This window comes from Lissotriton vulgaris, chromosome 1_1, assembly GCF_964263255.1.
Source record: "Lissotriton vulgaris chromosome 1_1, aLisVul1.2, whole genome shotgun sequence".
Classification (NCBI taxonomy): Eukaryota; Metazoa; Chordata; class Amphibia; order Caudata; family Salamandridae; genus Lissotriton; species Lissotriton vulgaris.
Genome location: NC_141685.1, coordinates 385232423 through 385257717, shown reverse-complemented (window position 1 = coordinate 385257717; position 25295 = coordinate 385232423). Strand labels below are relative to the sequence as shown.

Sequence of the window (25295 nt, the reverse complement as noted above, 5' to 3'; positions counted from 1 at the left end):
GAAGAAATCAGCCAATCGTCCAAAAAAGGGAAAACCTGTATACCCTTAGCATGCAACAAACCCACCAAGGGCGCCAACACTTTAGTAAACACCCTCGGAGAGGCAGACAGGCCAAAGGGCAATACCTGGAACTGGTAGTGATCCACCCCTACACAGAAACGCAGGAACCTCTGGGAATCTGCGTGCACTGGCACATGAAAATAGGCGTCCCGTAGATCGAGAGAAGCCAGGAAATCTCCCACCGACAGGAAGGGAAGAATCAACTGCAGAGTCACCATTTTGAAGGACCGATGAGGGATACACAAGTTCACCGCCTTCAGATCCAGGACCGGACGGAAGTCCCCATTTGGCTTTTGGATCAAAAACAGGATTGAGTAAACCCCCCGACCCTGTTGTCTCACAGGCACCCTCACCACAGCACCCTTTGACACCAAGTCCCGAACTCCGTCCAATAGAGCACGACATCTTGCCAGAGACCTGGGAACAGGGGTAGCTTTGAACACATCCACCGGAGGAGTCCCAAATTCTATTCTGTAGCCCAGCCGTACCACCTGTAGAACCCACAGATCCCGAACGAACTCCTCCCAGACAGGTAAAAAAGAGGTGAGGCGACCCCCAACCGGCACCTCCAAGGAATCCATCACATAGTCACGACTTGGAGGGACCTGCAGAAGAGGAAGCACCTTGTTGACCCCGGGACTTGTGGAAGGAAGGGACACCCCGGCCACGTCCCCTACCACGAAAGGGCTGAGCAGCCATCTTAGATTGAAACGCCTGCCCAAAAGCCCGCTTATAACCCGCAAACTTCCCTTTCTGAGAAGAGCGGACCGGAGCCAACAATTTTTTGTCCTCAGCTGTCTTTTTAATCAAAGCTTCCAACGGCTCCCCAAACAGCTTAGAGCCCGTGAAGGGAATCTTCATCACGGCCGCCTTCTGAGCAGCTTCCGCCTTCCAAGACTTAAGCCACAACTGCCTCCTAGCAGCAACCGAGGCCCCAGCAGCCGCCGCCGCAGCACTAAGGGAGTCGAAGGACAAGTCAGCCATGAAACGCAACTGCTGTTCCAACATGGACAAAGACTCAGAGGGATCCTCCTCCTGCATGAGCTGCGCAGAAATACCCTGACAGTCCTTAAGAAGCGACTGAACAAGATAGCTGGTGTAAGCAGCAGACCGAACAGCCAGATTGGAGGCTGCAAAGGACCGCTTCAAGGCCCCCTCGACACGCTTGTCCCCAGGATCAGAAGGCACCGCATCTTCAGACACCACCAGGCTCTGAGACACCATACCAGCCAGCAGAGAATCCACTTTCACCACAGCCGGAAACTCCTCCGCGAAGCCCTGCAAGGGATACCTTTTAGCCAGAAACCGGGGAAAGGCATGCCTGTCAACATCCTTCCACTCCCCCTCCAGCACCTTCCTCACAGACGTATGAATGGGGAGGCTTTCCGGATCTTTCTTCAGGTAATTGGCGAAGAAGTCTTCAGACTCTCCACCCTCCACAGGATCAGGGAATCCCAGATTGTCTCGAACATGCTGCATAACACAGCGAAGGTCAGCCCCTTGGACAAAACGACCCTTCACTTCCTCATCAGAGTCAACGTCCGGATCTACCTCAGCCGAGGCATCCAATTTCTGTCTCTTAGGCCCCTTGGGATCATGAGCCACAAAGGCCGCCGCCACAGCAGCCTCAATCATTTTTTGAATATTCGCCATGGAAGGAGCAGTGGAAGAACCAGCGACCACCTCCCCATCCTCACAGCCGAGTTCACGCACGTCTGCACCTCTACCCTCCATGTCGTAAACAGGAGAACAGAAATCCAGACCCCAAGATATACCCAGACCAATCAAAGCAAAAATCCCCAAGGGCCAACCAGGGAAAGCCACCTAGACCTGGAGCCAATCCCCACACAGGACCGAAGGCCGGCCTTCAAACCGCCCTATCAGAGAAGACTACCAAACTACAAAAGGAAAAGACTGAACAGGGCCCAACTGTAAGGATACAAAGAAACCCAGAAGACCCCGTCCCAGGAACCAGTGAACCCAGAGGTAAGAACTCCCCAACTCCCCAGCAGAACTCCACAGCAGAGCAGCAAGAGGCCAAGACACGAAATCAAGCCCCATGCAAATCCCTCCAGTAAAAAACGGCAATAAAGCAAAATTGGACCGCCAGTAGAGGGAGCTCCAACAACAGAAACGCGGGGAAGAGAACACTAACCCAGGAAACAATCATCAAAGTCGGACTGAACCTAAATATCGGGCCCCCACGGACCAAACAAAGGCAGTCCCCCCCCCTCCCCGCAACCCCAGACTCCACCAAGGATTGCAGGAAGCATAAAGAAAAAGGGGAAAAACACGGGCTCGAAGAAACGAGCCCTGAGAGTTACAGACAGAGAAGCCAATCCGGCACGCCCTCGGCGCGCTGAAAAAGCCAGCCACACACCCCCCCTCCCTCCCTGGGTGTACCGGCTAGAGCAGGGAACGAACCCGGAAGAGGGGAGGCTGCAGCAGGGAGTCACCACCCCACAGCAGGCAGTCCGGACCCCCAACCCCACGGTCCCGCTACAGCAGGGACTCAAAGCAAATGCCTACAAGGTAAAAGAAAAACAGGCACAATAGGGGTTAAAAACGGGCGCTTAGCAGCCCGTTCCACACTTACCAGATAGGAGGCCAATTCCAGTGCCCCCCTCGACGAAGACTGCTCGGAAGTGATTCCGCAGAAAAAACAAACAGGTTGTTGATTGGCAGGTCACAGGGTTATATGCCTCAGGGTATGGGTGTGGCCTGGAGGGAAGGGATGGGTTTCAAGTTGCTTGGGAGTTTCTGGTGGGAGGAGCTATGCTCATGTAGTTAGGACTGGGATGGGGAGGGCTGACGAGGAGGTAATACACGAGTGCGTTTGTAGAGCAAGGAAGCACTGGTAAATCCCGCTGGGTCGGGCGCTGGAGGACAGGATGGAGAACGCCATCTAAACAGGAGTCTTCCCGTGGGTAAGTGCTTACAAAATCTTGCAATTTATTTTCCTGTACACAAATTCTTCCTCGAAGCGACTCGTTGAAGGGACCCCAAACAACAAAATTTCGCATAGTTTTTTTTTAGGCGATCCCTTGTGTGGCGGTCTCCAGAGAGTGGGAACTTTCATTTTCGTTTGAATACAAAATCGACCCCTTGTTTCATCAAACAGTGCTAATCATTTACGTAACTAACACGGACCTTTGAAATACAAACCATCGTGTTTTTGCTAATACACCACCCTTTCGTGATAAATTAACTTACAGCGTCTGTGAAGGAACACAAGAACTGTAGTAATGGAAGCACGTAGAAATAAACGTGCAGACAAAATTGCTGCAACTTTTTCGACCAAGAGCAGCGGAGAGTCATCTGGAAACACGGAACAAACGCAACAATGTAACTCTGACCCATCTCTAAAACAACTCTTTATTGCGATAGAGAAACAATATAAAAGAGAAATCAGCAAAATCTGGGAAGAGCTTACACTCCAAAAATACCTTGAATTAGAACGAATGCCTCGTGGCTTGAGGATTTTCACAATGCCAACTCACCCTGACACCAAAACTGATATGCTAGAGGAATGGGGAGAAAATAATACAACATGTAGCCAAAACATGATGTGCATACTCATTAAATATGCTGAGAAGGATCTAGACGAATTATATTCCCTAATCAAGGATTTGGAAGATAAAATATCGCAAAAAGATAAGGCAGAATCTGATCAATTACGCAAAGAGATGGATGACCGTTTAGAAAAATATGAGGATGACCTCCAACAACGCAAACACTGTAAATTTGCTAGAGACGAAGCAGATTATAAAAATGGACAAATTCTCACTTTTGCAAAAAGATTCCAAATATTAAAAACAAACTATGCCAAAAAGATGTCTAAACCTACGAGTGAACCAGGAAGTGGATCAGACGTAACTAGTGGCAGTGAAAATGAACTAACAACAGGCAAAAATGCATCAATCACCACTCCCCGGTTGTCTTTTTTAGAAGAGATGCGTCTAGTAAATCTAGACAAGAACATGTAACACAATCAAGGACAATACAGGGGCAGGGGAAGAGGCAGAGGATTTGGCAAAAGCGATTCAAAATCTTCAGAAGTAAAAGAAAAACCAGAAGATCAAGGGCCAAAAAGATTCTACCCCCTAAGGAATCGTACGAAGAGAACTTAGAAATGGAGAATCTAATTATCAATCTGTCTGACCACTGCCTAACGGAAACTGAGAAGAGAGAATTAAATAAAGGCCTTTCATTCTGCCCTCAACAACACTTCAACTACACCGATACAAAAATTGACCTATACAAATATGTGAGGAAACTAAATCTTTCAAAAATTCACATCAACAAGAAGAGTACTGACACAAATTCACCAGAAATAGATTAACCAAATGCCCTACCAAATCAGGAATCCTTAACAATTGAGGAAATTCCACTCCTGAAGGATCTATATGACTTAGAACATGGAATAGAGGACGATGAGAGCACAGAATCAACCGTACTGCAACATTTTGATATCAAGACCACATCACACGAAGCAAGCGGCTTAAAAAACAAATCTAAATACTGTCCACAACTTTCACCTAGCAATAAAATAGATTCATTCTCAGAATCAGTAATGTGTGACCTTGAAAAAATTGAAAAATTGAGAAATCAAAACACGAGAGAAAACATATCCAGCAATGAACGACTGGCTATACAATCATTAGCCAAAAATGATGAAATTATAATCAAACAAGCCGATAAAGGCGGAAACATCATCATACAAAACACAAAGGATTACATTACTGAAGCTCATCGCCAATTATATGACAATACTAAATACAAATTTCTTAAAACAAATCCAATGCAGAAAATGGTTGATGAAACTAGAAAATACCTTGATGAATGGCATGAGAGTGGATTGCTGAATAAGGATGAACGCTCTTTTCTGTCCAAAGAGAAACCAAGAATTCCCACAATCTATTTCCTGCCTAAAGTCCATAAAACCTTAATAAATCCTTCGGGCAGACCCATCGTGTCTGCATGTGACTCCATCTATGAGAATATCTCCTCTTATATTGATCACTATTTAGCACCGATGGTCAAAAATTTAACATTATATATACAAAACACATCTGATTTCCTAAGGGTCCTCTCGAACATCAATTGGAATCCAACATATCTACTTGTCACGATTGACATAGTTTCTCTCTACACATCCATTGAACACTCACTAGGGATGAATGCATGTGCATATTTCCTAAAACAAAGAAATATAGTAGAAATACATCACTCTGCCATGCTTCTGACGATTATCGAAAAGTTCCTCAAGAATAACATCTTTCTATTTAACCATGAACTATTTCATCAACTTTGCGGATGTGCCATGGGCATGTCCTTCTCCCCCAACTATGCAAATTTAACAATGGGTTGGTGGGAGAAGGAAATTGCATGGGCCTCAGAACAGGATTGGGCGATGGACAAAATCGTCATTTGGACCAGGTACATTGACGACCTGTTTTTAATCTGGAATGGCAACAAATCAGAATTCAAAGAGTATTTTGATTCTCTCAATCAAAATAACATTGGGTTATCCTTCACGTACAACATGAATCGTAATCATGTGGATTTTCTTGACATCAAAATCTACATTCATAACAACCAACTGCAAGCCACTCTATATCGGAAGAAAACCGCAACAAACAGTATTTTACATGCTGACAGCTTCCATCCTCAACCGTTAATACGTAGTATTCCTTACGGAGAATTTCTAAGGATGAAACGAAATTGCTCACAAACTAAAAATGCTGAATTTGAAATTGAAAAGACTGCAATTAGATTACGCTATCCAATGATATTGTGAAAGAGATCTCAACAAAAGCAAGAAAAAATTTGAGAAGCTGACTAGAACAGAAATTCTGATCAAAAATCCTAATACATCAAAAAAACAGGATGAAGGAAAAGCGAAATCACCAAGACTAATATTGACGTAAAGTAAAGAATCACAAAAAATCTGTCGAACTGTACAAAAATGCTGGCCACTTCTGAAACAAGATCAAGATCTCAAGTCAATCTTAGGTCAAGGACCTCAAATAACTTTTAGAAAAGCTCCTTCAATGAAGATCTATTAATCAGAAGCCATTTCAATCCGCAAAGCACCAAATCCAACTGGCTAACCGAACAACAACTCGGTTTTAGAAAATGCAATTCTTGTAGGCCTGCAAAATCGTATTAACAAAAGAAACATCAGAGATCCAGAAGGCAGATTAATCTCTATAGATAATAAGATAACGTGCACAACCAAATTTGTGGTCTATGCAATTCAATGTGACTGTGCAATTTTATACATAGGTAGCACTGTGTGTATGCTCAAAAAGAGGATCCTTGAGCATATTCGTGCTGTCAAGAACCGAGACTTAACATATGCCACAGCTAAACACCTCCTGGAATGCCAAAGTGGAAATTGGCTCAACATGAGTTTCTTTGCAATCGACACCATTGAAAATAATGAGAGACTGGGAGGAAGAAATACATGGAATCACACAGAGAGACATGAAAAGCTATCTTCTATGGGGTTGCTACAAGCTGGTTCCCTAACGATATAGGGGATGGTGGTGGACGCAAGGGAGTAGCCCCGGTCCCCCATGACACAGATTGGGAAAGTTCAACAGGCAGTCTGGATAGGTGGGGACTCAGGCGGTTTTAGACATGGATTGCAGGGAGCAGGGGAGGGGGGGTTTCATATTGTAAGTTTTACTGTAGTTACTTTCATGACAGGGAGGGAGCAGGAGGAGAAGGGAAGAACAGCTACTCTCTGCTAGTTGAAAGTTCAACAGGAGGAGTAAAATGTGTTGATTACACCATGCCTGGTACATTATGAGATATCAAATGAGACACACCACATGCCAAGCCAAAAATACAGCGATGCCCTGGTGCAAAGAGGAAGGGCAGTGGGAAAGCCATAATAGTCATGATGCATAGTGACATGGGCCTGGGATTAAAACTTGTCTCCTGGAACGTAAATGCTTTGGGACTTAGGCTTGAGAGGAGAGGTACTCCAGAACGTCAAGCGTCACTTCCTGATCTTGTTCTACTTCAGGAGACACACCTGGTCGGCAACTCCTGATAGGCCCTTGACCAGATACAAACTGATCATACATGCAGGCTTCACCACCCAATCTAGAGGGGTGGGGAGACTACAGGGAAAACCTTTTATTTTGCCTTGAACCGTACTTGAGTGGACGCTCTGGGCAGATATGCTGCTTTGTTCAGGACATGGAATTTTTTCTGCAAGGAGTCCTTTTTCTTTTTTTACTTTTAGTTTTAAGAGAAAATAAGTGCCCCAGTGTCTCCAACTTCTTATTCCTGTCCAGCAGACTCCCCCCAGACCTTTGTCCATCTCCTGCTCACTTCTCATTAAGATTTGGAGCTGGAAGGATCCCTCTTTGTGTCTGCTGCATCATATATCATGGGATTTGAGGACTTTTGGATTTGAGATTTCACAAGTAAGTTTAAAATTGGGGTTGTTTGTTTGATTGGGGCATTGCACCTACATTTTTTGTACTATTTATCATTTTTTCAAATGTATTTTTTGGCGGGTAGCCTGTAGTTTCAGGAAGGGCCTGGTTGTTTCTTTGTAAGTAAATTGTCATCATTTTTTAAAGGACACATGTTGCACAGTTTACTACATATTATCCAACTTTTTAAATTAATTTGCAATATTTATTAAATTCAGTAGTCTGCTGTTGGACTTGGCCTTGTTGGCTAACGTTCACTTTTTGCTTTTCCGCTAGACTGTTTTCCTGACAGAGAGTTGTGAAGTTAGATGCTGTAGGTACTTGCCAGTGCTAATCAGTTTGCAAGTACAGATGTTCCCTATATAAATTGTAGTGGTGCTTGCCACTGCTAATCAGTGTGCAAGTACAGATGTTCCCTGTATAAATTGTAGTGGTGATTGGTTGTCTCTGGTTGGTATGCTTGCCTTACTAGCCAGATCCCTAAGTGATTTGCACTGTGTGTGCCAGGGCTAGTACTAAAGAAATGCGCAGAGAGGGAACATAGGTCTTCAGTGTAGGGCCTGCGTGTATTATGTTAAATCAGCATGTTGTCCTGACAAGTGATTACCACTTGTCATCACTGACTTTACCTTTTGCATAAACATGGGGGCAACCCTGTAGGATGTTATGGGTAACCCCTAGGCAGGGTGCAGTGTAGGTAAAAGGCAGGACCGGTGCCAGTGTGGGTGCTAAGCCCTGACAGCCGAAAATACTTCATTTCATTTTCCCTGGTGAAAGACCATCCTGCCCTTTGGACAGAATGGGTGGGGGGGGCTGGTTGAGGTATTGTTAGCCTAGTTTCCCAAGAAATGGAAATGGAAAAGTGTAGTTTGGTATGTCTGGAATCACAACGTCATAACGCATCTTTTTGGGTAGATGGTTTTGTCGCTGTGTGTCCAGAAACCGCTGTTTGAGTAAATGCCGAGTTTGTGCTTTAGACCTTTTTGTGTGAATTGCCTGCCTCGATCTGGGAGAGGTGAGAACAGCTGACGGAGGTCATGCCCCCGGGGAGGGGTGGAGACGGTGGCAGGCTGCCCTGCACCTGGAGCGGGGTGCAGGAGAGGCTTTGCCAGGTGAAGAGACCTGGGTCAGAGCCATAAACCAATCTGCCTCTGAGTGAATAAAGATCCAGGCCTCCAGTATCAAAGAGAGGACGGTGACACTGGGGGGGCGCTACACAAGACTGATTTAGGGAGGGGTCGGGACCCCTGAGCACAAGTAAACTTCCAAGACAACGAGGGGTATAACTGAAAGAGATGTAACCCCAAGACTTTGGTTATGTTGATGATATCATCGAGAACTGTCTGAGAAGTGTTGGGAGCACTTTGAAGACGCCGTGGGCTGGTCAAGTCTCTGGCGGCTCTGACCAGTCCGCGATCGGGAAGAAAACCTCTGCCTCATGAAGAGTTGCTGAATAGACTGGGGAGATACTTGACCCTTGCTTCATGATCTGGGGCTTGTGGGCAGTTTGTAGCTCTTGACCGAGGAGAGCATGAAGGGGCGCTGCAGTGAGCCATGTCCCCCCTTCTTCCTGAGCAGGACTTTGCTGTGTGTTGCATCCTATTGTCACAAAGATTGACTAACCTTATACAGCAGGTACAGCAAGAGCGATGTAGTTGCTAATGTCACTCCTCCCTAGGAACGGCACCTCTAGTGAAGTTGAACAATATCACTCCCCTAAGAGGACCTCACCCAGGGAAGGGGAAAAAGTGGATAAATAAAACATAAAGGACTGGCAGCCATAAACCATCAGCAGGACTCGACAACAAGAGAAACCCCAGACGTTGGATCCGTATTCAAGTTCCTGCATAAAGACAAAGGAACACAAATAATTGCACTCCCCTCTGGATTACAATATCAAGTAAAGGTGAACGTGCAGAAACTCACTTACTGAAGAAGGCTGCCACAATCATTCCATCAGAAAAGGGCAAAACAGGAAAAAATAAAATAAATGCAAAAAATAGGGAACAGCCCACGAACCCCAGGTATGAAAAGATATTGGTTCTCTATCAGCATTAAAGCTCAGTCATAAGTGAACAGCTACTTATCTTCCTTCAAGTAGTTTTTCTCTGTTTAGCTGATTGGAACCGAAAGACAATGATTCTTGCTCCCAGTGTGCTCCAAGAACCAAATCCGAGCTTCTCAACAGCTCTGAAAAATCCAAAATGTTCAGCCGCTTGCCATGCTCCAAAAACACGGCTATTTTATAATGAAAGTAGAAGAGCAGAATGACTGCTCAGATACTTGCTCCTTATAGCCAATGTTCAAGTAAGAAAAGTATATTGCGGTGAAAAGAACCACGCTCAAAGTCTCTGCAGCCGCTAAAATGGAGAGCCTCTGACTCAACTCTCTCCGCGCGGCTCCCAGAAGGGGTCAAAGTTCACCAAACGCCGCGGAGACAGAAAGCGAAGGAAAAAAGTACTAGCATGCCTCCGCTGTGCTAGTCCAGTCGAGAAACTATAATCTAAAGGGCAGAGTAACACCGTACTCCGTCAACAAGGGTCCAGGTCAGATAAGCACACGGAAAAAGGCAACACCACAGGTGACAAGCACCGAGGGCTTACCGGAGGGCACAGATATAGCAAGCAGGAAGAAAGACAGTGGGAGAGAGCGAAAACAGACTACACAACAAGCATTCTCAGACAGTTAGTCTCACTAACTGTGCCTAAAACGTGACACCTGTATCCGAAGTGCCCAAGGTGAGCTGGCTCCCTGTTCGGAAACACAGTAACATAAACCTTTCCAGGAAGTCTCAAGTGGTGCGGTGGTGGGACCGTGGCTTGGCAGCCTGAGACCTCCGAATGGGTGCCTAAGGTGATCCTGGGCACCCGGAGCGAATCAAGACTCTAACGCCCAGGGTGCATGGCTTGTTGCGGCTACAGGTGTTGGAGCGCCTGTGAATTGTGGGCATCGTGGAAGAGCGCAGAGATTCGGGACTTGCAGTGAAGAGTGCCTGGACATCGTGGGCACTAAGAAGGAGTGAGTCTCCGACACGCTGGTCGGCATGTGGTGGTGCAGCCAGGGTGTTAGTGGGGAGGGCCTGGTACCTCATGTGAACCAGGAGGAGAGGTGAGACTGAGACGCGCAATGTATGTGTCATGGTGCGACAAGGGCGTTCGTGGAGAGCACCTGGGTCATCATGTGTACCAAGAAACTAGGTGGGTCTCCAGCACGCAGGCTGCATGTGGGGGTGCAGTTGTGGCACTAGAGTAGAGTGCCTGAAGATTGTGTGCACCCAGAGACGGAGCAAGTCTCGGACGAGCGGGGTGCATGTCAAGGTGCCAGCCAAGGCATAGTGAGGTACACCTGGTCCTCGGAGGCCGGAGGAGGAGGGTGTCTCGGACGCGCCGGTGGTGCATGGTGAAGGTGCCACCAGAGATACTGGTGAGAAGTACCGGGGAGCGGTGAGCACCGTGGAGCGAAGAAGTTCTAACAGCACTGGAGAGGAGGGCCAAGTGAAAGGGCACTCGAAGGCAACGTCGGGTGGTGCTAGCATTGTGTGGAAGGCTTTGTGGAAAGAGTTTGTGCTGAACGTTGGCGATTCAGACCGGAAGGCCCGCAGGAGCTGAACTACCAGTCAAGTGCACCTTGACCATGGTCACAAGGTTCTGGAGTAAGGTCAATCCGCTGCTGCAGGAGAGGAGAGTGGGGTTGTGCCCCCTAAGTAAAATGGATCATCGTCTGGGACAGGTTGCAGGCTGAGAGGGACACTCTCTCAGCCTCTCGCTGCTAGCAGTTTTGTGCGCCTGTTGCTTTGGCCCAGATCTCGGCCAGTGCTGGTCCCCGATGGTGCGGTACAGGGGCCAGGGCCGGGAGTGGAACTTGGGTGTCAGCGGGGATCTGTGTTGGGAGCAACAGGTCGCATAACTTCTAAAAACCGTCATATAACACTTTGCATATAAGTTGCTAACAAACTATCGAACTATTGGACAATGTCTGACACTAGTGGTGCTTAACGAACTCCGGGGTTAACGCGCTACGCATTAAGTTATGGTTCTCTTGCAGGATACAGGATCCTAGTGTAGTGCCCTGCATTGGTTATTTGCTGTACTGTACTGAATTGCACTGTGACGCATTACCTTATACTTTCCTTGCACAAGGCATGCTGGTGGCGATATGCATTGCATTGTCATTCTATAACACTGTTCGTAATTGCAGTGTGACGCATTGCTGTATTTCTTCCTTAAACAGGTCATGCTGGTAGCAAACAGAGTTGCATTATCTTGTGTTGACTCAGTACATGATCGTTACGCTACACATTGATTGTTTTACTGTGGCACTGTACAGGAACCCATCATTAAGTAGTGCAGTATTTCTTGTATTTTGCAACGTGTGTGATTCTAGTGATACGACGTACCTAACCTGTTGAGAACGGTTAAAAGTTAGCATAACTGTTGGTTAACAGCGATGGTTGGGGATTGGAACAGCCCAACCCACCGGAAACAATATAACCCATTGTATGTGTGGAAGTTGTGTTGTGTGGTCATTTTGTATATCTTTCTATATAAAGTATACTTGTTTTATATAAACCCATTTGGAGTACATTTGTGGTGATATCATTGGGATTGCTGTGGGCGTGGTTGCACATACTATACACTAGTGAGTGCCTGGGAGATAAGCCTGGCTGCTTGTGTCAAGCTACTAAGGGGGTGAGCATGGCTATCTTGGACAGTTTCCTTTCTTGGCCTAACGTGGGAGCGGGGGTCCGGGTTGTGCACTTGACATCAACGGTGCACGCGGGAATGCCGGCTTCTAACATCTGCCAAAAAGCTTTCAGCCAATATGCCCTGAGCTACACAAGGGTGCATGAAACAACTGTTTCTGTGGTGTATGTTGAATTAAAAAAATCATTTAGGGCATGGATGGCATTGGATTTTATTGCAAAATGTGTTTTTATGGTATTTCACTTTTTTCATGTGTATTAAATAAATGCCTTTGTTGGATGTGTGTGGTTGTTGTGTAACTTGCAAACCATTTTTTAGCCCTGTCGATTTTTGTTTTTGGCATTGTATGAAAGGTGTGTTGTTTAGCAGGCCTCCTTTGTCTGGTCAGTGTGTGAGTGTGTTTGTGATAGTGGGCCAGCATTTGCCTTGGCTGAGCCTCCCCGTGTCGCCATGGGCCATATTGTAAAGTTGTATCCATGTAGGCCTGCTTCAGTTCGTTGTTTTCCAGGCCTCCTGCTTGTTGTGAGTGACCATGTGGCTGGTGGCTCTTTTGTGGTGGCAGTTAGTGTACGTTTGCCATAGGTCTGTATGTTTTTCCTTTGTTCCTCTTGGCTTAAATATTGCTTTCATCCATTGTCAGGAGCAGCTCCCTGAATTCTGCATCCCACGTGATGCACAATGCCAAACTGGTTCTTTAATATTTGTATTTTTGTTGTTGTTCTTCTTCTTTCCTATCCCTCCTGAGTGTACACAGTACACCATGAACGCTCTTGTCAAAGTCACACAAATGGCTACACAGTTGTTATGTTTTTAAGAACTGACATAATAAAATTTTATAATAACACTAACAAATGTGACAGCACACACTAAGTTATATAATATATTTGTTTGTTTGTGCTAGTAGTAATTGAACCACAACAATGAATGCCATGTTTCACTGATGTTCTTCTTGCTTTTTTGCTTTTAGGTGCACAAAAGAGGAGGAGACAACATCACCCATTGTACTGACAGACAGATGTCCTGCTGGCCATGATGTCAAATGACGTATGACCACAGACATCTCTTCAACTTGGCCACTGCATGCTGCGTAGATCTTGAAGATGGCCCCAAAGAAAGGTACCAGGTTTGGTACCAAGAAAGTTGCCAGTGACAGTGAGGAGAAGGCACTGCCACTTAATACAAAGAAGACCTGTTTGCCGCCCAAGAACTTTTTGGGGGAAACAAAAATTGCGCCTGCATCTGGGGAGGCAGCTGGGAGCAGTACCCCTGATTCAACAGATGCCCCCAACCAAATCCCAAGCCTTTATCTGTCGCAGAAGCAGCCAGTCTAATCACAAGTCCAACGCCGATGAGCAGTGATGTTAAAATTGACTTATCGCAAAGTATTACCCTATCAATTCAGGAGACTCAGATAAATGGGCAATAACAGCCGCAATTACTGCCTCCCGAAGTAGGGGCAGAGGTAGAAGAGCAAGCCACTCTTTGAGAAGATTAGTTGTCTTCCAGATCCCCAGCAAGGAAAAGGAGAGTTAGCCCTTTGACTTCTTCTGCAAGCTCCCCTTCTGATGATCTAGCTGCTACTTGGAAACCACCACATCGGTCTGAGAGTGAGACACACCATGAGACAAGGCTAGGAAAAAGGAAGGTTCCAGAAAGCATTAGAGTAATGGAGGTAGATGTAGAAGAGGAGGATGATGACGAGCCAGTCATCATATATATTAGTACTGCCCCAGTGGAGACCGACCTTTACCCATCCCAAATTGCTGTGAGGCATGTGGCACGGATACCACCAACACAGAGCATACCACCAACACCACATCCAGCTTCCATATTTCACCTGCAGCCACTTACATCCACCACAATTACCATATCAGTAGAAGTAGGAACTGCAGAGTCAAACTTCACGCCCGCCTACCAGTCCTTCCTGCATTGCAAGTTGCACCAGCAGCAGTGCCAGAAAATTGACCTCCCCAGTTTTGGACTTTTTTTTTGGTTAGCACGAAGGATGTGAACATTGCTATATGCTCCATTTATGGACAAGGTGTTAGTCAGGGTAAGCTTGGTACACACTATGGTACTGGAGGCCCAATAACCCATCCGAAAAAAGAAGATTGAGTCAGCAACTTACTAACAACCTACAGAAGAATCTACACACATTTCAACCATTCTTTTAAAGCCTGGAAACAGCTAAGCATCATTCAATGTGAGCATAGAATGCCAGTTAAAGCACTCATCCAGGAGGTGCCACCACGTTGGAATACAACTAATTACATGCTTGAACGTCTGTTTGAGCAGTACAGACAAATCAATGAATATGTCATGCAAAGAGGGGATGCTACTGTGAAAGGCATGATAATTGAGATTGACCAATGGGGCCGTGTTAAATGCCTCACAGAGATATCATTTCCCATTAGGCTTTTCACATGTGAAGTCAGCAAGGAGGACTGTACTATGGGCCAAGCTATCCCATTGTTGCACATGCAACAGGAACATCTGAAGGGGGTGTCTGCAATGTACCCAGGTGTGGAGGAAAAAAAGAAGCACATGAGTTGGTGGAGAGCTTAACCCTTTGCTTATCTGAAAATACAAGGGTGCAACGAGGCATTGAGTCATCCAAGCATTACATTTCTGCCACAATTCTGGATCCACGGTACAAACCAGTACTGATTACATTGATTCCTTTTTTAGAAGGGGATGTTGCCAAGTACAAAACTTGGATAGCTGCGGAAGCCAGTCACGTAGAAAAAGAGCGTCTGAGAATTAGAGGCCTGCTACTCCAGGCAACAACAAGTACTGCAGGGCAGCCGGCATCAAGTTCAACTTCAGAGCCTGAGGGCAGTGCTGTTGGCTCACAGCAGTCAAAACCAACAACACCAAGAACAACATCCACAACAACTGGAGCATCAGGAATGGTTTCTACAGCAAGGGTTTGTTAGGTCCAGTGCTGAGGCAAAGGGCAAATGAGAGCAGCCCTGAGCATTAAGCGGATGGTCCAGACCTATCTGGATGACCCAACAGAGGTCTTCATTGCTGTATTGGTATGAGAAAAGGCACCAATGGCCAGTGCTCAGCAGGCTGAAAATAAACTATCTGGCTTGCCCTGTCGCAAGTGTCTCTTCTGAGCATGTTTTCAGTGCTGCTGGTGCCATTCTCACTGTGAGAAGGACCAGTCTCTTGTCTCAAAATATGGAGAGGTTAACCATGATCAAAATGGATCAGCACTTTATACCACCGGATTACACCATACCTGAAGTAGCACAGCAGGAAGATGATGACAGAGACTAAGGTCATGGAAGAAGTGTTTTAGGGGACCTACTTCTGGTGACCCACCAGAGTTTGAGGACCAGTTCTACTTCCCTGACAAATAGGCTCTTTCAATTTCGAGTTACTTTCTTTCTTTCACACCAAAAACACCCCCCAACAATATAGCTGAGTAACTTTATTATTTGTGTGTGTCACTGTCTTTCTGGTTCACAAATCCATCCCCACCGTCTCACTCTTTTTATTGCTGGATCAGAGTTGCAACAGTTTGCAGTCAGTGAAGAAGTAAGCCCATTCTTCCAAGTCCTGCTCCAGTCCTGACTCGCCCTAAATCCATTTCCCCCAAGCCAGACATTGGATGGAGAATAGTACAAGAAATGTGAAATGTGTGCCTGCCTCGTTGAGTCCCCCAAAAGAACCTGACTATAGCTATCCTCCTATCCGAGCCTAGAGGTACTGTCCCATAAGAAAAGGTAAATGATGGCATGCATGGGATGCTGACTCTGAGTGATTGATGTTTGTGTTCTTGTTGTGCATGATGTATACTACACACAGGCGAAAATGACATTGTTAGTGACTAGGGAGTGGGCCTCAGAATTGGAGGGAGGTGCCTAGTAATGGGTGGGTATGGGTACATACATACACAATATATATGCTGAGCTTGCAAACTACTTTGAGTTAAGAGAGTATTTAGAAATACAACCTTAAATCAAAAACCTTGAAAATAAACCAGTCTTTGTTTCTCTTACCAGCAATGTTTCCATTTAGCGTTGCATTGCTCTTCTAGCATTATATTTTTTTAATTCGAATCTCTGAATCTATTCTTCTTGGCTATGCTACTCTGCCACGGTTTATTTTGTTTTTACGTTGTCTTCATCCATTGACCGTCTCCACCTATGCTATGATGATTGTACCATCCAGGCATCCATCCATTTAAAGTAAACATGGCTGTCATTCTTCTTAAATATTCTCTCAACAAACCTTTCACCAACAACATACATTTGTATTTTTTTAACCACCACCCATGCGTCCTTCCTTGCTTGCCTTTGACTTCGACCCATGAAACCCCCTGGAGGATTCTTCCTATCACCCTTACAGTTTCACCCACCCAGACAGGTATCCTTTCTTTCACCTTCTACCTATTCTTCAACCACCCATGCATCTGATTCCTATCAGCCACCGATGTATCGCATGTATCCTTCTCTGCCAGTCATATATTACATGTCGCCCGTCCTTCATCCTTCCATCCTTCTTTTCCTTTTAGTTCAACCCATTCATCAAGGTCAGGTGACTCTCAATCTTCTTCATTAAACGTTCCCAGCTGAGTTGGAGTCAGATAGAAAAGGCCATTAGTTACTCAACTCCCGCTGCTAATGCTTTTGCTAATGATAAGTAAAGGGTGTCTTCTTCAACCGTTGTTCACAACAACCTAGTCTCTCTCAACAGTACAGTGTGTATACATACCCTTTCAGCCACTGTGTAACTATTGTTAATAAGTAAGGAATACAAGTACAACTTTCCACCGCCCGCCACTGCTGCTTGCTCGCCCACCCCTGCAGCAGCAGCCTCATATGCTCCCTCCTAGCTGGCATCGCCTGCCCCACCGCTGGCCCCAGCACTGGAGGTTGGTACGCCTAGAAAAAACATTACACATTTTTTTAGATGCCATATTCGCATCCCCCTATAGTTTTTTTTTCACAAGCAAGATTGAGAAAATAAAATACATACATATACCACATACATACCTAGTACAAATCATGTACTAGAGTAAGGTAGACAGTAGTATGTCCTATCCTAACAAAAATAGTAAAATATCTGGTTGGGTATTTTGTTGGTAGCAATTGTCAAAAAGCCTTTCAAAATTAAGAAGAGGACAACTCAAAGAACTGGACTCAGTGGCTAGAGCTATTGGTAAATCTCAGTTTCAAAACTTTTTTTAATAAAGAGTGGCCAACTGGGCAAGCTACAGACAGACTAATAGTAGTACAGAGTAAGAGGCAGTTAGATTGATGTAAAAAAGTCACTAGAAAAAAATATAACTGAATAGGTAAAAAAATGAATTAGGAAACAGAAATAATAGTTCAAAAAAAATGTGCAGTAAAAGTTAGGGAAATATAATTATTAATATCAACAACAAGAGGACTTACTGGGGCCAACAGCTGAGCTCTCTGTAGAGAAGCGATACTAGCTCTGGAAGGCATTTCCAGCTCCGAGTCCGCCTCAGACGACCCCATTGTCTTCTTGCCCCTGGATGCTGATCATGTAAGATATAAGAAAGAGACAAAAATTGATTGGTGTGAAACAAATAAAATATTTTAAAAAAAGCTCTAAAAACATTTTTGAACTATAAACACCAATTGCAAAAAAATGTACCTATCTAATTTGATCGACTAGTAGTAGTATCGCAGACAAAGGCAAATGGCAGAGTTGAATGCTACAGACTCCTCTTTACAACCATGTCAGTATCAGCTACATGATGATGAGGACAACCCCCAGCCCATGGACTCAGATGCCATCAAAGTTCATCCAGAGAGTGCCCATGAATTTTGGGGCACATATTAGTGGCATCGGAGCTGGACGGGTATGCAGTCCGTGATGAGGCCTGTACAATGAGATGAACTCTGCCATGAAGAGAGCATGACTCAGTTCCAATTGTGTGACCTATTCTACTGCAGTTTGTGCCAGAGGCAGCTGCAGCAGTGGCCTACAGCCACATGTCATAGGCCTGTATTGTACAGAGTTAGTGGCACCAGTGCAGTTGTTGGTAGTGTACCATCCTCTTACTCCTCTCCTTGCGTACTATGACATGAACACTACCATGGAGAAATCAAGACTCAGTTCCAAATGTGTGACCTCGTTGACCACAGTGTAGGCCAGAGGCAGCGGTCCGCGCGTGTCAACCGCTATCCAGCCATCTCTTCCTGGATCTCTAACACACAACATTGGAATTGCATGTGGAAAAGATTTGTGGCTGACGGAGGTCTTGGCACCAGAGTTGAGCGGGTGTTTAGCCAGCGACAATGCCATGTCCTGCCTGGTATGAACTGCATTGGATTGGCGTGAGACCTTCAGGACAGCAGTGTAGGCCGAAGTCCGAAGACAGCAAGGGCCCACAGACACGTGCGGTTGGAATGCTATGCATGGCGTTGGTGGCACCACATCGAAGGGGGTATAGTGATTTATACCACAAAAAAGTATCAGAGGGTCAAAAGTATGACAGGCAAATATTGAGGACAGTGAAGGTGAAACGCTCCCACTAGCCATATAACTGGAAAAGAAATGGTATTAGAAGTGCCAGATCAAGATCGGTGTCTGGTCTCTGGCACCTATCAGTCACCACTCGGAACCGCCCTTCATCATTTGGGGCTCCGAGGACCAACACTGTACTAGATCTTGTTTCTATAGCAGAAAGAAATTAGCCTTCCTGTTAGTCAGTATATGTTGGTATTAGGGTCAGAAACGCGTGTGTTGGTAGAGTAACTGACGGGGTAAAAAGAGTGTGCAGTGCAAGGGAAATACCAAGAAAGTAGAGAGGGTGAATAAAATTGGTTTAAGGAGCAGCAAAATAATTTTAATAGGGTATAGCTCTTAACACCAATGTTAAAAATAGCCAAGACAGGGAAAACTAATTAACTGTCTAGTGATGTAACGTGGTCGACATGTTTCAGCAAATCCGGCCAATAGCCGTGCTTTCTTCAGGACCTTAGATATACCGCTACTGCAAACAGAAAAAACCCCAAATGTGACAGAGGTGTTTAAAAGTGAGTGAAAAAATATAGTACTGGAACAACATTGATATTTAAATGTCACCTGGACCTCTAGGCATGTTTGTTCCAAGTCTTCTCACACAGTCAGCGATGGACTGAAATAAAAATGCATGGCATGAGCATATCCCTCAGCACCTGTCCAAAATAAGCCTTCTTTTGCACCTGTTGCAATCATCAACATAGGTGAAGTTCATGTCTCAAGAATCCGAACAAACACACTGAACGAACTAGTGTATAACAATTGTGGTAGAAATTGAAACTTTTCAAGTTTCACAAAATACTTCTTACCTGGTTAGTGAGAAGTATAGACCTCACCCCACCTGGCTGCGGCTCAGGACTTTAGTGAAGCACCGCTCTGTAAAAGGTGAATAAATTCAAATTCTAGAATCACCCACCATGAAGTGCCAGCAACAGATCTATATGAGCTGTAAAACACTGTCCTCAGTATATAACCAAGGCATGTACGCATTCTAGCAAAGTATGAGGGGCGGTATCTAGAATGTTGTATCCGCTTACAATGCAGGGTTAATGGAATAGTGATTGTAAATCAACCGCTGTCATAATACTGTTGTGAGCGCACATTGATGTACAAATCCTTCCAATACACTCATAGTCTGAAATTGTTATACTGAATTTAAAGGAAGCTGCTCGAACTGGGAGTACAAAGGAGCCCCACTTACGAAACTGCTTCCATTCGAGTAGTTACGTATCACATGCCTCGCGGTGAGGAAACGAAGCAAGCCAGACTCGAAAAACTGCTCTACAAAGGAACGTGTGCTGCAGTTGCATTGTTTCGACAGACAAACACCAAAAACACTCACCTAACCGTCGGTACTCCTAAGCGGCATTTGTGCCGTCTGGGGAGGTACCGGCGGTTTGTTTTGGTTGGTTTTATCATGCTATCCCCGATTGGTTGGAACGGTCACGTGACGCGCCAATGGTGTACGTCAGACGTCTGTGATGTTCCAAGAAATATGAGTGGCTAAGCCTACGGGCAGGTTATCCAATGCCGCGCTAGCTCGATGTTGTTATGGTGAGATGTAAACAACATGTGCTAGACAGTCGGCAAAGTTGCCAATTCGGTTTCCGCGATGGAGACTTATTTCAAAACTAAAACAATAGTGATGTGATATGACTGAGCCCAAGAGCTAGCGCCAAAGTCATGGTGAGATCTAAATACAATACATAGACACTGTGCAGAATTACCGATCTGGCTAAGGCAGAGGAGACTAACATCGATGCCCAAATATAGAATAATGTGATACATGTCATGATACTAAGCCCAACGGCTAGCATTCAAGCCAATGATTTCAGCACAATATTAGAAAATTGTCGGCTAGATCTGTGTGCTAGGTAGGGTTTTATAACAGATTCTCATGACCACATATATCTTTCATACATCTCTCAGAAGGAGTAAGTTTCAAAACGAGGACCAGGGAATGTCATCATTTAACCCTGTTCGATCGGTGCCAAGTTTCAACACCCATTTCTGTTCTTTCTTATGAAGGAAATCACTCACGTTGGTGATGTGAGAGGGAATGAACAGTTTCTCCAAGACTGTCCATTTGAATGACGTAGGTGAGTGATTTTGAGTGATACAGTGGGTAGTGAGTTTGGTGGCCTGTCTTTTACAGTTGATGGTACTTCTGTGTTCAGATAGCCTCGCCTTGATCTTCCGGGTGGTCATCCCCACATACCTAAGCCCACAGGGACAGGTGATAAGATAGATTAATTTGTCACTGTTACAGTTCGTGAACCTCACCTGTCTCCAGGGCCTAGAGGTCCCGATGTCAACCTCTATGGTTTTGGACGTTTGGGCACATGATTGACATGCGCCAGAGGGGTGGTGGCCAGACACCGGGGGTAGATCCCAAAGGGTACCTACCGCTCTAGGAGTCTCATCAAGAGGTCTGGTATGTACCATTCTGTCACGCAAATTGGGTCCTCTCTTAAAAGAGAACAACGGTTGTAGGATAGAGTGGGGTCCTGAATTTAAGATTGACCAACGTTTCTTTACTGCTTTTTTGATACTATGGGACAATGTACCAAAAGTATGTACAAAGGTCAGCCTTTCAAGAGGTGCTTTTGGAGTGGTAGATTCCAACAATGCTGCTCGGTTGTTGTTGCTGGCCCGTTTCATGGCACGGTGTACCAGACGGGGAGGATATTTCCTTTCGACGAGCTGGTCCTTAAGTGCAGTGGAGTGTGTCCTGAAGGCAGTGTCCGTGGAACAGTTTCTTTGGACCCGCAGAAACTGCCCAAATGGCAGATTGTCCCGTAAGGACTTAGGATGGTGACTGTCGTATAACAAAAGGGAGTTTCTGGACATAGGCTTTCTATACAATTCGGACTGCAATCCCGTGGCAGTGGCCTTAATCATCAGATCAAGAATGGCCAAACTGTTATCGCCAATCTCTACGGTAAAGCGTAAAAAAGCCTTTCTGCTGTTCAGCCATCCCAAGAAGTCCTGCCAACTGTCTCTGGAGCCCCGCCATATCACCAATATATCGTCGATATATCGTTTCCAAGTTCTTATCTGTTCAAAGTATGGGTTGGACTCATTCTGGACAAACCGTTGTTCGAAGTAGTGTAAGTAGAGGTTTGCCAAGCTGGGGGCATAAACGCTCCCCATACTGGTTCCAGACACTTGTAGGTATATGTTGTCTTCGAACTTGAAGACATTTTTCTTCATGGCTAAGGTAGCACAGGCCATAATAAAATGTACCGGAGTGATGGTGTCTCTCTCGGTGGTGTCAAGTAGGGAATGAATGACTTCCAGGGTTTCGTCCTGAGGTATGGAGGTGTATAGAGCCTCTACATCAAACGAGACCAGCAGGTCAGTAGTGATGTCAAAGTTCAGGTTCGGCAGTAGACGTAAGACGTCAGTGGTATCTTTAAGGTAGGTGGGCATTGTTTGGACCATAGGGCATAGAAAGTGGTCAACAAACGTGGACATGGGTTCTAAAATAGACCCAATGCCTGAGATGATAGGTCTACCTGGTGGCGGGCGTTTCTCCTTGTGCACTTTCGGTAAAATGTAGAAGTAAGGGGTCACTGGATGTTCAGTGTTAAGGAATCTGGCCTCTGACTCAGTTACCCATCCTTCATTAAGTGCCTCTTCTGTCATATTTCGAATTGTCCTTTGTAGGTCTGCTGTGGGATCCTGATCCAAGAGGCGATAAGATCTTGCATCGCTCAGTTGCCGAAGGCATTCGGCTCTGTACGTCTCAGTGTCGAGGATGACGATTGCCCCGCCCTTATCGGCTGGTTTTATAGTTATCGACTTGTCAGCTGATAAAGATTTGAGGGCCTGGTGCTCAGCTTTAGGGAGATTGCAGAATGTTTTATCATCATGTTTGAACAGCTCATCGATGTCCCTTTCAATAGCCTGTTCAGAAGCCAAGACGTTAGCTGGCATAAGATGAGTGGGTGGATTAAAGGTCGATTTGGGTCTTAGTCCAGTGTTGGTCATTACTTCCTCTTGGTCTGATTTCTCTTTATCAATGAAAAAGAAGTGTAGTCGCACCTTTCTGATGAATTTAGCCAGTTCTAATCGGGTTTCGAAGTGTTCATTCCGATATGTGGGAACAAAACCCAAGCCTCTATTGAGGGCTGTTTGTTCAATCTGGGTGAGAGTACGACTGCTCAGATTGATCACGATGCTGTCTCCGTGGGGGTTTGTTCTTTGTTCCTGGCCGTGGTGCTCCGTAAGTTCCGAGTCGAGCTCGTTGTTGGTGGTGAGTTGAACTGCACTTGGGGTTGTACTGATGTTTTGGCTGTGGTCTGGCCTCTCCTTCTGCCCCGTGATCTGCCGTGGCCATACCCTAAAAAAGGCTGCCCATTAAAGTTGGTGGGGAAGGCAGGTAGAAAATTAGGAGGGAAGGGACCCATAGGTGGTTGAAACGAATTCTGTTGGTTGGGAGGGAAACTAGGAACCCCGTACTGCCAAGGGTTCGGTGGCCACCAATGCTGTGGTCCTTGATTGTGTTGGTTGCCCCGCCAGAATTGATTAAAGTTCCTCTTGCCTCGACCCCTGCTTGGTCTAAATTGGTTTTCACTGCTAGAGTCACTACCCGAGGTGTTGCCATCTGAATCAGAAGTACCATAGTTGGAACTGGTTTTGCGATTATTAGAATTGTAAACGGGCGGAGCATAAGACTCGCTGGTATAAGGATACACCCGTTCAAGTTTGAATTTCTCAAGATCCTTCTTGAACTTTTCCATTTTGGTGAATAGGATATGATCCTTGTAATCGCTATTATTTTTATCAGACTCCTCTTTTTTCTTTCGAAAGATTTTGTCAGAGAGGGTAGCCTTGATTTTAGATTCGGTGATCTGAATTTCGACCAAAATGGCATCAGCTGCGGATTTGGAAGATCTTGATAATCAAGATCAGCCAATCCCACGTGCAACGCCAAGCAATCATTGCCCAACTCTTCAGAAACTCTTTGTCTTTTAGGAATAGCCTGGGGGCATTGGTAACTATAAGCCCAGTAGGGGCACAATCATTGGGCCATGATGGTTCCATGTAAGGCTGTTCTGGTCATGGATTTTTTAAGGCCTAAAAGCTTACCCCATTCCTCTTCACTGGTCACAACTGTTTGGGGTGTGACATCTAGTAAGTCCGGAAAGTCGGCCAAAGCCAACTGTAAATCCGCATCGTCAAATGACAGGCCATGATTTTCTGCCATTGTTGCTAGAAAAAGTGTGCTCAGCAATAGACTGTATCTAGGCACTTCACAGAGCGAATAAATCCACCCAGATGCGGGTGAATTAGGTGTAGTCTATTCAAGATCAGTACACCAACAAACAAGGGTCCGCAGTCCAGCGACTGCTCACAAATATCCAAACTACATACATTAAAGGGGACCCAAGGGCAATTTAATGACCTGCTCTGAATACACGCCCAACAGACATATACCACAAAAAAGTATCAGAGGGTCAAAAGTATGACAGGCAAATATTGAGGACAGTGAAGGTGAAACGCTCCCACTAGCCATATAACTGGAAAAGAAATGGTATTAGAAGTGCCCGATCAAGATCGGTGTCTGGTCTCTGGCACCCATCAGTCACCACTCGGAACCGCCCTTCATCATTTGGGGCTCCGAGGACCAACACTGTACTAGATCTTGTTTCTCTAGCAGAAAGAAATTAGCCTTCCTGTTAGTCAGTATATGTTGGTATTAGGGTCAGAAACGCGTGTGTTGGTAGAGTAACTAGCGGGGTAAAAAGAGTGTGCAGTGCAAGGGAAATACCAAGACAGTAAAGAGGGTGAATAAAATTGGTTTAAGGAGCAGCAAAATAATTTTAATAGGGTATAGCTCCTAACACCAATGTTAAAAATAGCCAAGACAGGGAAAACTAATGAACTGTCTAGTGATGTAACGTGGTCGACATGTTTCAGCAAATCCGGTCAATAGCCTTGCTTTCTTCAGGACCTTAGATATACCGCTACTGCAAACAGAAAAAAACCCAAATGTGACAGAGGTGTTTAAAAGTGAGTGAAAAAATATAGTACTGGAACAACATTGATATTTAAATGTCACCTGGACCTCTAGGTATGTTTGTTCCAAGTCTTCTCACACAGTCAGCGATGGACTGAAATAAAAATGCATGGCATGAGCATATCCCTCAGCACCTGTCCAAAATAAGCCTTCTTTTGCACCTGTTGCAATCATCAACATAGGTGAAGTTCATGTCTCAAGAATCCGAACAAACACACTGAACGAACTAGTGTATAACAATTGTGGTAGAAATTGAAACTTTTCAAGTTTCACAAAATACTTCTTACCTGGCTAGTGAGAAGTATAGACCTCACCCCACCTGGCTGCGGCTCAGGACTTTAGTGAAGCACCGCTCTGTAAAAGGTGAATAAATTCAAATTCTAGAATCACCCACCATGAAGTGCCAGCAACAGATCTATATGAGCTGTAAAATACTGTCCTCAGTATATAACCAAGGCATGTACGCATTCTAGCAAAGTATGCGCTCACAACAGTATTATGACAGCGGTTGATTTACAATCACTATTCCATTAACCCTGCATTGTA

The 25295-nt window shown here is 45.3% G+C and overlaps 1 protein-coding gene across 1 annotated transcript; it reads right to left on the bottom strand.

The window, feature by feature from the left end:
- Positions 1–475: 475 nt before the first annotated feature.
- LOC147747222 (lamina-associated polypeptide 2, isoforms alpha/zeta-like) lies at positions 476–1794 on the bottom strand. Its single transcript, XM_086936191.1, has one exon. The coding sequence runs from the start codon at positions 1792–1794 to the stop codon at positions 649–651; it is 1146 nt and encodes a 381-aa protein (XP_086792317.1). The 3' UTR covers positions 476–648.
- Positions 1795–25295: the final 23501 nt, after the last annotated feature.

Bases quoted from the DNA above. Each gene is read 5' to 3' on its own strand.
- LOC147747222 (XM_086936191.1), bottom strand. From the start codon at position 1,794: ATGGAGGGTAGAGGTGCAGACGTGCGTGAACTCGGCTGTGAGGATGGG.